The sequence below is a fragment of the Podarcis filfolensis genome, assembly GCF_964270895.1.
Source record: "Podarcis filfolensis genome assembly, chromosome: 4".
Taxonomy (NCBI): Eukaryota; Metazoa; Chordata; class Lepidosauria; order Squamata; family Lacertidae; genus Podarcis; species Podarcis filfolensis.
Window position 1 is genome coordinate 21,681,234 of NC_139607.1, and position 11,026 is coordinate 21,692,259.

At 42.5% G+C, this 11,026-nt stretch overlaps 1 protein-coding gene across 1 annotated transcript in view; it reads left to right on the forward strand.

The window, feature by feature from the left end:
• Window positions 1–10,343, forward strand: part of UBAC2 (UBA domain containing 2) — a 78,999-nt gene extending 68,656 nt beyond the window's left edge. The window contains exons 8-9 of the mRNA XM_083610972.1: window positions 6,538–6,660; window positions 8,471–10,343. Coding sequence (XP_083467098.1) covers window positions 6,538–6,660; window positions 8,471–8,578 — 231 coding nt within the window. The 3' untranslated portion in view covers window positions 8,579–10,343. The remainder of the gene's footprint in view (window positions 1–6,537; window positions 6,661–8,470) is intronic.
• Window positions 10,344–11,026: the final 683 nt, after the last annotated feature.

Here is an 11,026-nt window from a genome sequence, read left to right on the forward strand (position 1 = left end):
TCTAGAGTCATCGCTAAGCCATCGTAGGGCAAGGGAGATGTGGGAAGTGTTTTTTCTTAATGCCTGACTTAACAGCAGTACCCCAGGCTGACAACTCTGTCACCTGAGGTGCCTTAGCTGAGCATGCCAGCGATAAAATCAGTTTCTCAAATATTCCTCCTACTCTTGTTTCTTTTATATTAACTGATTGTATGATGGTAAATGAAGGTCACAGTTTGGAGGATGTTTCACAGGCACAGGAAGGGGAGCATTTGATGTCTCAATAATAAGAACAAATGGTTTGGATTTGTATAGTATCCTGTTTAAACGACATCTTGCACTGAGATGCGTCTTGCACAAACATGGTCCATCTTTAAGCAGCAGGTCAGCAAATGCACCTTGTTGCCCAGGCTTTCGTGGAGTTGAGGTTTTAGCTGACTCTACCCGATGTACTGTGTTGGTGCACTGCTGTCTTTCCGGTGATTTTAGGTTCTGTAGTTCTTACACTTTTTTAATCTTTTACGTAACCCGCCCTATGTTCTTTGGGTAAAGGGCGTGCACTTGACTTACATTATCTCAGGAAATCTTACATCAACCCTGTAAGAGGCTAAGAGATAGAGGCTTTTCAAAGAGTTCAAGGCAGAGGCAAGTTGAGAACTTCTGGGTTCAAATTGTTCCTTATTTGTTTTTAGACTCAAATAACTGTTTCCATGCGCTGCTCTGGTTCGCCAGAAGCGGCTTAGTCATGCTGGCCGCATGACCCGGAAGCTGTATGCCAGTTCCCTCGGCCAATAAAGCGAGATGAGCACCGCAACCCCAGAGTCAGTCACGACTGGACCTAATGGTCAGGGGTCCCTTTACCTATAACTTGCTAAAATGATAATATGACACGACCTGCCTTCTCTTCTTTTGCAATTTAAGATTGTCTGTTCATAGATGTAAGACTATCTTAGCTGGGGCACACACATTTTGGAATTATTTGTCTGAAGAAACTTAACTGGCCATTTTCTCTTCCCCCCCTCCTCATTTTAAAGATATTTGTAAAGCAAATTTTATTCTAGGGGGCTTTTTGCCTCTCAGAAGGTTAGACAGTTGAAGTGAAGTTAATATATGTTAGTCCTATATTATATTTTTAATTTTATTACTTATTATTATTTATTAAATGTATATACCACCCTTCATCAAGATTAATGATTAAATCATTTGATTCCTACCCTACTTTCTTGGAAAACACAAGCCCATAATGCAGAAATACATAAAATTAACCAATGCAGTTAAAAATCTGGTGAACTAATAGAGTTCCTGAAATCAGTAATGCACAGGATGAGGGGACAGTAATCTCCCTGGAAAGAAAGGCAACTGCTGTTCTTAACAGTTCTCTCTAAAAAAAACTATTTTAAAAAATCACCTGCTTACCAACTCATAAAAATCTTCATAGAGCTATAAAGAAAAAGGTGACAGAGGTAAGAACGGAATTAGTATATTTACAGCACAGACCTGTGCATCTTTCCTCAGAAGTAAGACCCATTGTGTTCAGTGGGTCTTTTCCTCAGAGCAGCATGTAGGATTGCAGCCTTTATGTAGTCTCTTTTTCTCACTGCTAAAGAAGAGGGCTATTCGTCTTTCGTTAATTCCGCACAGCTGCAGAGAGCGATAGGAACTGATTTTGCTCATCTTTACTAATGACTTGTAATTTTACTCATCTCTGAAAGCTGCTGGAATTTTTGAAATGAGGCAGGCTATTAAAGCTCCAAATCAACCAGCTGTTCTTCACAGTAGAGAAAATAGAAAGGCACTAATTGAACTTAAGAGAACAGAGGTTTCTGTGCTGCTCATTTGCAAGTTATTTTTGGGCTATCTGAATGGGGTGGAGAGAGACAGACAGACACAAGAACACGGGGGAGGGGTGTTCAAGTCTTTCTTACTTTGGGGGGAGGGAGTGTTCATTAAATTGTAATGTACGTAACACCCTCCAGTAACCTGGCGCTAATATACCACACTGTTAGCATAACTATTCCTAATTATTTTAGTGCAACTTCAGTAATATTTATCTCATATCCTCTCAAAGCTCTATGCATTAGGTCACTATTATTTCTGTTTCAAAGATAAAGGTAAAGGTACCCCTGCCCATACGGGCCAGTTGTGTCCGTCTCTAGGGTTGTGCGCCCGTCTCACTTAAGAGGCCGGGGGCCAGCGCTGTCCAGAGACACTTCCGGGTCACGTGGCCAGCGTGACGAAGCTGCTCTGGCGAGCCAGCACCAGCGCAGCACACGGAAACGCCGTTTACCTTCCCGCTATAAAGCGGTACCTATTTATCTACTTGCACTTAGGAGTGCTTTCAAACTACTAGGTGGGCAGGAGCTGGGACCGAAGACGGGAGCTCACCCCGCCGCGGGGATTCGAACCGCCGACCATGCGATCGGCAAGCCCTAGGCGCTGAGGTTTTACCCACAGCGCCACCCGCGTCCGTTTCAAAGATGGAGAGCACTAAATGACAATGGCTGTGTTTGCACATCCTAGTAAACCATAGTTAACCGTTTACCATGCATGAGCCACTCACAGCTGAACTAGAGATTAGGGTTTGTTTCACTTTAAGCACACTATTAATGGTGAGCCAAGAACAAACTTTGGGTTGCGTTGTGGTTTGTTCGGAGTGGTGCAGTGGTACCTCGGGTTACATACGCTTCAGGTTACATACGCTTCAGGTTACAGACTCCACTAACCCAGAAATAGTACCTCCGGTTAAGAACTTTGCTTCAGGATGAGAACAGAAATCGTGTTCCAGCGGCACGGCAGCAGCAAGAGGCCCCATTAGCTAAAGTGATGCTTCAGGTTAAGAACGGACCTCTGGAATGAATTAAGTACTTAACCCAAGGTACCACTGTACGATCACTAGCTCAGACAGAACACCCAGCAGAGAATTATGGGTCGTCCCCCCTCCCCCCCGTGTTAGTAAAAAAGAACAGAACAGCCTAGATAGGTGCATTAATGGTAAGCAATTAACTCTGTGATGTACAAAGTGGGCACTCTGAAACTTTATTTTGTCATATCTGCCAACCTAAGGCCCTGGTGATGCTGACATGATGGCAACCATGTTTTGTCCCCCTGTGGCATGTGCCATAGTTAGGATTATGTGAGTCTACAAATAAGGCGAAGCAAGTTTTAAGATTAGGCCATCCATTTTTTAAAAGGCTGAAAAGGAACATTAAGTTACTTTTTAATTCAGACAAGCCATTAGACAGCAGAGGGAAGAAAAATCACCACCCAAAGGAAAAAAAAAACAATCAAAGTAGACAAAAATAGATTCCTTTTAAGAAGGAACCTTGCTGAGAAACACGACTGATAGGCTCAGCAGGAAGGAAACCACATTCCTATAGAAACAGGAAAGGAAGGAATCTTGCCACAAATCTGAGAGGAAGGGAGAATAAACCCAGTCTGCCTCTGAGATATACATACGCACACCATGGGGAATAATTAAAACGTAAGTTCTTAAAAATAATCAAATATTTTTCAAGGACCTTCTAACTAATGTAGACCAGAACTTGCCACTAGTGGAAGTCAGGTGCCAGTTCAGTGATGCAGATGCTAAAAATAACAGGAAGAGTTAAGGTAAGAAAAGGGTCGAATACGCCTGCTTGCTTGCAAATCTGGAAAAAAAATGGACATAGCAACTTTTAATGAGGTCAAATTTGCTAAAGAAGGGAAAGGAATTGCTGGTGCCACCTAGGTAGAAGTTGCTTCAGATTTATTTCTAGTAAACAGGCTCTTAAAACAACCCTAGTGCCCTTATTTGCACATAATGCCCAACAAAATCGTGGTGTCGCATGCGTAGGCTCTCAGAGAGGAGGTTGTGGCCATTTTGCTCCTCCTTGATCGTTTTGCTGCTGCACTGATCTAAGCCATGATTTTGCCTTAGCTTGCCATCTGAACCTGAGCTTGCTTGCTTATTTATGAATGAATGAATGAATGAATGAATTTATAATCCACGCATTCATAAAAATATAGCAAGACAGAATACAATATACACCAATAAAAATCAACAAAGATATCTGTCAGGTGCTGGTGGTGGTTGTTCGTGAGTAACCAGGCAGGACTCCGACCTGTCTTTTGCAGGTTTTATTGGTGCAAACTATATACAGTGCAGAAACACAAAGTTCATGTCCGTCTTAGTCGCTTGCAGATTCCAGGAGTGGCCCCTTCCGGTTTCTCCCCCACCGTAATAACTTAGACACCCCAAATCTCCACCTTCACTCCTTACGTTTCATCCCTCTGCGTAAGCTGGGCGACGGAAATGGCATGTCTGCCTCCTGGCCAGCCAGGCTAGGTGAGGCGCTTGGGCTCTCAGTAGCATCTTCGATCCCTCCCCTCGCTTGGCTCCCCCCTTCCCACTCTGCTCCACTGGAGGTGTGGCTTTCTCCACTGCTGGCTCTCTGTAGCCCCCTGGCTTCCTCCTCTGTTCTGATGGCAGTCCCCAGACAATATCCATAAACACATTTAAAACATCAAAAAAACTGATTTTTTAAAATTAAAAAAATCATATTGTAAGTGCCTGTGAAAAGAAAAGTTTTCAAAAGATGTCTGAAGGGGGGGGGGTCACAGGGCAGGGCTTACCACACCACAATGAAGTCTTAGATCCTGGTGATGATCAACCAAACCTCAGTCCCCCATTAGAGTCTGTTAATGATTGAGGTGGAACATAAGGAATCAGACAGGGCTTAGCTTTGCTAGACAAGCCATGAGCTGTATACCATAGGCCAAACCTTGGTTACAACTTATGGTTTGTCTGGCGGAAGCTAAATGAGCCCTAGGTTTGGACAACACACTTAAGTCAAATTGTGGCTTAGCACAGCACTTCAACAGAATGACCAGGGAAGAGCTAAAAGACTGCTATTATTATTAGTAACAGTAGTAGTGGTGATGGTGGTAGTAGTAGTAGTTAGTCACTTTATCTTACAAATAACTGTGGCTTTGGGTGCAAGTCAGATAGTTGTTTATTCCCTTGACATCTGATGGGAGGGCATTTCACAGGGCAGGTGCCAATACCAAGAAGGCCCTCTGCCTGTAACCTCACTTCTTGCAGTGAGGGAACCACCGGAAGGCCCTCGGAGCAGGACCTCAGTGTATTAGTTCATGCTTATCAAAATTATAAATAAAAAGTATTGCTGACCCCCTCCTCCCAAACGGTGACTAGGCATTCTGTTTTGGTGCCCACAACCCAGGTCCCAGGAGCCATTTGGCTCCTAGTTATTCTATCCCACTTTCAAACACTGCTCACTTTACATGTAATGGTCAAAACAATGGGAATTTTGTCTCATATTGCATGCCAGCTCTCCAGTATAGAACAAGCTGAAACAACATGGAATGGAATGTTTGACACTGGGACAAACATGAGTCAACCTTAGGATGGGAATTACCATTGGCTGTTAGGGATGATAAACTACTTTCAGAACACAAGGTTTATTTTGAGGTACATTTTACATCATTCTTACAAGTTTTCTGACCAGTCTTCATGTATTTATTTTTTCTTCCCCATTTTTCATTATACAGTGGTACCTCGGGTTACATACGCTTCAGGTTACATACGCTTCAGGTTACAGACTCCACTAACCCAGAAATAGTGCTTCAGGTTAAGAACTTTGCTTCAGGATGAGAACAGAAATCGTGCTCCAGGTTAAGAACAGTTTCAGGTTAAGTACGGACCTCCGGAACGAATTAAGTACTTAACCTGAGGTACCACTGTAAAATAAATTCGAAGCGGTTTACAAAAGAAAATACAACAAGTTAACAATAGCAACACTGTGAATGATTAAAATCAATTTTCTACATGAAAACCAAGAGTGCAATAAAAGAAACGGATACAGATTTAATCCACATACTAAAAGGTCTGTGAATTAATAATAATAATAAAGTTCCACTCATACACATGAAGCTTAACTGCAAGAATCCAGCCAACCTCTCTCTAGGGAGGGTTCCACAGGCTGGGTGCCACAATAGAAAATACCCTGCCTCGCAGTCATGCTTCTGAATCTGGCGCATGGGTAGATAAACTAAGGCCCGGGGGCTGGATCCAGCCCAATCGCCTTCTAAATCCGGCCCACGGATGGTCCAGGAATCAGCGTGTTTTTACATGAGTAGAATGTGCACTTTTATTTAAAATGGACCTCTGGGTTATTTGTGGGGCCTGCCTGGTGATTTTACCTGAATAGAATGTGTGCTTTTATTCAAAAGGCATCTCTGGGTTATTTGTGGGGCATAGGAATTCATTCTCCCTCCCCCAATGTAGTCCGGCCCCCCACAAGGTCTGAGGGACAGTGGACTGGACCCCTGCTGAAAAAGTTTGCTGATCCCTGATCTAGTGGGACGCATAGTGGGGCCTCCAAAAAAGATGACATGGTATAGACAGGTTGATATGGAAACAGGCAGTCCTTTAATATCCTGGTCTCAAACCATGTAATGCTTCATTTTGTGTGGCAGAGATTGATTGCCTCTTCAGTCATAACATTCGTTTTGCCAGTTTTGTGTTTAAACAATAGCAATTTTGGGGATATTTGTTTGCAGGGTGGAATGATCAACTGGAATCGTCTCTTTCCTCCTTTACGCCATCGACGGAATGCAAACTATCAGGATAATCACCAGACAGAACCTGAGGTGCTACCTCCGGCTGAAGTTTCTGAAGAACAGGTAAGGATATGTGTGGTTGTGCTGGTGATGGGGAGAGCCAACATGGTTATGTGGCGTATTACACAATTCTGCTTAATTAAGGTCACTTCTATAGCTTTCCATGCTCCCTTCCTAGCACCGTAGAGTACCCAATCAGAGAATAGAGAATAGAGAGTTGATTATGGGAATTTTGCATTGTCTCTTCCCACTGTGGTTCCCGTCAGCCACATGACGCAGGTTTCGCGTAGCACGTGTAGGACACAGAAGTGCGCACACACAGCTGAACAACAAAAGGTACAATGGCCTTTCTTTCCTTTCTTACAAGCATTAGACTTGAACGTGTACAGGCCAAAGATTGGAATTGCATGAGACAATTTTAGGAGGAGTGGGAGCCGAGTAGCACTTGGACCCAGCGGAGACCCTGGATGGTGGGGTGGGGTGGGCGGGCTCACTGCTTGGTAGGTGGCCATTGGTGGAAAGAAAAGCAGGCCAGGAGCCAAATGGCAGTTGATGAGCTAGCGTGGGGGTTCCCTGACTCACCTGTCTCTCTGATTCATTTCTATAACTGCGTAAGAAAAAATGAAAATCAGGACTGTGACAAATACTGATCATTCTCTGTTCTTTAAAAGTACTCATGCCATCAGTCTGGAAATGTTGATTCATTTAGAAATTTGTTTTCTGATTTAAACATGTCCATTCCACCATGCAAAGCAGCAGGCCCATCTAGATCTTAACAGCAACAGCACTCCCTGAATAACTGCAATTAAATGCACACGGTTCATCAAAAGCCAATGGCCCTTCTTCCTTTTGTTATGAGCATTGTAGCTGGAACTGTGCGTGTTAAATTGACAACTTTGTTTACAGCGGGTTTAGTTAAGGGCCTCATTAAATGTTCTTTGGAAATACAGGTAGCACACCCGTGACACATTTTTTAAAAGAGAAAAGGCATTCAGCGAGTCCTTATATAGTACCGTCCAACATGGTTTTACATTTGCTTCCAACTGAGAACTTGGATAATGACAGCTTTATTGTGATAAGGAAGTAGATTCCAAGCTGTGGATAACCTTATTTTAAACAGTGTTTCCTCCAATTTCAAGATTTTCATACAGTGCATCTCTGAAACCAAATCCACATGTTCTCTTTTTGAGGCAATACACTTCTCTGATAGGATTACAGGGGTAGGCAACCTAAGGCCCGGGGGCTGAATCCAGCCCAATCACCTTCTAAATCCGGCCCACGGATGGTCCAGGAATCAGCGTGTTTTTACATGAGTAGAATGTGTGCTTTTATTTAAAATGCATCTCTGGGTTATTTGTGGGGCATAAGAATTCATTTATTTTTATTTTTTTCTTCAAAGTATAGTCCGGCCCACCACATGGTCTGAGGGACGGTGGACCGGCCCCCTGCGGAAGAAATTTGCTGACCCCTGGGCAATAGCTTCAGTTTAAACCAGGGTGGGTGGGGCAACCACTCCATGTGAAAATCTCACTGTCTCAGAACGTAACACTGAAGAGAAAAGACCTGAAAACTAAGGCTGGGTTCTCACACTTTTCTGGTGGTGTGGTAACCACCTCAGTGCCTCCCTTCCCTTGTTACTAACAGTGAAAAGCCCCAGATCACATTAGATAAGACCCCTCCTTTTCCCAGCATCAGCCTCCAGAAACCGGTTTAACACAGGCATGGACATTGGACAAGGAGCTACAGAGTGGTTTCTTCCCATGAGGCAGCCATTTACCTATTCTTAACCCTTTTTTAAAGCATGCAGTTATCTTGGCTGCTTAGCTGAAATTCCAGATAAAGACCTCTTTTTGTCTCTTTCCTTTTCTGCAAGGTCGCACGGCTCATGGAAATGGGATTTTCCCGACTGGATGCTCTGGAAGCTTTGAGGGCTTCAAATAATGACCTTAACGTAGCCACCAACTTTCTGCTCCAGCACTGAGTGGTGCCTGCACGAAGGATTTGACTTTTCACGTTTGGTGTGCTGCCCAGAAGAAGACTTCAGCCATTTACTGGATAGACTTCTGAATGTCTAAATCCAGAAGAATAAGCTGACTCTTCACATGTGACATATCAGAGCAGAAATGATGGATGGGACTGGAAATATCAGACTCTTGAATGGTGATTTGTACTGGCCAGATTGCACTTGAAGAGTACTTTCAATCGTCCAAATATTTATTTTGACAAATTCTGTGGTTTCCCTCCCCCCAAAAAAACACCCAACAACAACACAAAATCAGCATAAAATATTTTACCATTCCTAATAACTAGGAACAGGAGGAAACAAAAAAGCGTGTACTATGGCTCTTTTTGCAAAAAAATACAGGCTTTCCAATCTTGCATCACTTTCCTTTTTCTGATCTTTAACGTTTTTGAACGTTTCTTTCATCTCCTTCATCACAGCTTTAAGAAATGTGAAGAATTACTTAGCCATGTGATTTCATTAAAGGGAGAAAGAGGACTGTGATGTTCTTGTTCAGAGGAGTCTGTTAACATTTATGAAAAATGTTAATCTCCATTCTACCTTTCTCAACCTTTAAGTCATCCATGTAGCTAAACAGGGATATTAAAAAAAGTAAGAGCAATATTGGCAAGTCACAGTAGATTGACCATATACATCTAATAAAAAATGGTTATAATTCACTCAAAATATGGGAATGGAGAAATAAAAATGAACTAGTTTGGTAACATTGCACTCACCACATTTTTTTTTTCATAATATCTCAGGTGTCTAAGAAAACATGGATCAGGCATAGAACACTAGATAGAAATAATGTATCATTGGTATTCTGCTGGTGGGTTTTAACTGAAAATAGGTTGCACCACGGACACAACTATTGTTGCCTCTTGTCACTTTTTAAAAGGGAAAGAAGAAGGGAGGGCAAGTACTGGGTTAAAGATGAGTCCCTGTCTGAAAGGTTGAAGGCTACGCATGTTGGTATGTGCTTTGCTCTATATCTTAACCAAGAAAGAAGTACCAGGGCTAAAGCTTATGCATTTTAGGTGGAATCTTTGCATCCTAATGCCAGACAGATGTGAGCTACTTGTGATTACTCAGGAACTGTGTCCATGCTGCAAGGCATTGTTTTGTTTTCTGTGACTGAGTACTGGCATTCAGAGTATGTTCTGTATGAGTCGCAGCGAATCTTGGCTCAAATCAGTCCACACCTAGGCTACAGGTATGCACACTGTCTATGGGCTGGATCCAGATCAGATCGCCTTTATTGACCCGAGGGCTACATTCACCCTTGGCCAACCCTTGGCAGAAGTAGTCGTGACCACCCCGCGTTCCTGTGTGTCTGTGTGCTCACATGTAAATAGGTACACATCGCCCATCTCCTCGGCTGACCTGCACATATCAACTGTAGAGAGTCTTGGCTCTTTCCATGCTCAACAAACGATCGATCTGATTGTCAGGAAAGGGGCAAATGGAATCCCCATCAAGGTGCTGGACTGGTTATAAATCTTTCTGCCCACTCAAGTGCTACGTCGACTTTTTTTCTTTTTGCCTTCATTACTTCCAAAATCTGTCGAGTCTTGGGGGAGGGGGAGGGCAAAAAAAATGCTTGGGTGGCCTAATACATTCACTGTGCCTGGGATTGATCACTCATGGCTTAGATCTACAAGTGCTTTTTACATTGTTGACTTTAAGGTTCCGTGCCACCTTGAAGACTAGCTTATGCCATAATAAATTTGTTTGAATGCCACAGCAATTAATGCTGCTTCCCTTCTCAAATCTTCTTGAAGTAATAATTTAAAAAATGCCTATAGTAGCCACATCATATCAGGGTTGGATGCAGAACTTTGAGCCATAATTGATTAATATTTCTGGGTAGCCTTTTAACCAATTAAAGCCTTCTGTATCCCAGTCACAGTCACAGTTAAACAAAAGTATGAATATTACAATTGTTAGCATAGAATGAAAACTGTGAAAGCAAAGAATGCCTGTGCCCCCTCCTTTCAAATAAGCCTGCATGGTGTTTCTCTTGTTTTTCAGATACTGCGGTTTGTCGACTGTACGTCGTTATCTTGGTGATCTTTCAGGTTTCAATGACTGCTGCTTGCAGTCTCCTGTGTAGTTATGGCATATCTAATTTCAGGATCACACTTTTTAGGGTGTGTGTTTTGCTGAAAAAGATTTATAGCAAAAGTAACATTTGTAAAAGCAGGTGAGACAAAAAAAAATCAACTGTTCAGAAAAAACCATCAACAATCTTACTTGTAATTTATCGTACGGCAATTGGTTTTAACGGACCACGATAGGGATTTCTTGATTAAAATGTTTTTATTATTTTATTTAAAGATTTTTCAGTTACCAAAGAACAATAAGCAATAAGAACAAAAAGCAATGTTTCATTTCTTTAACCATTTGTTTCCAGTTTAACCCACA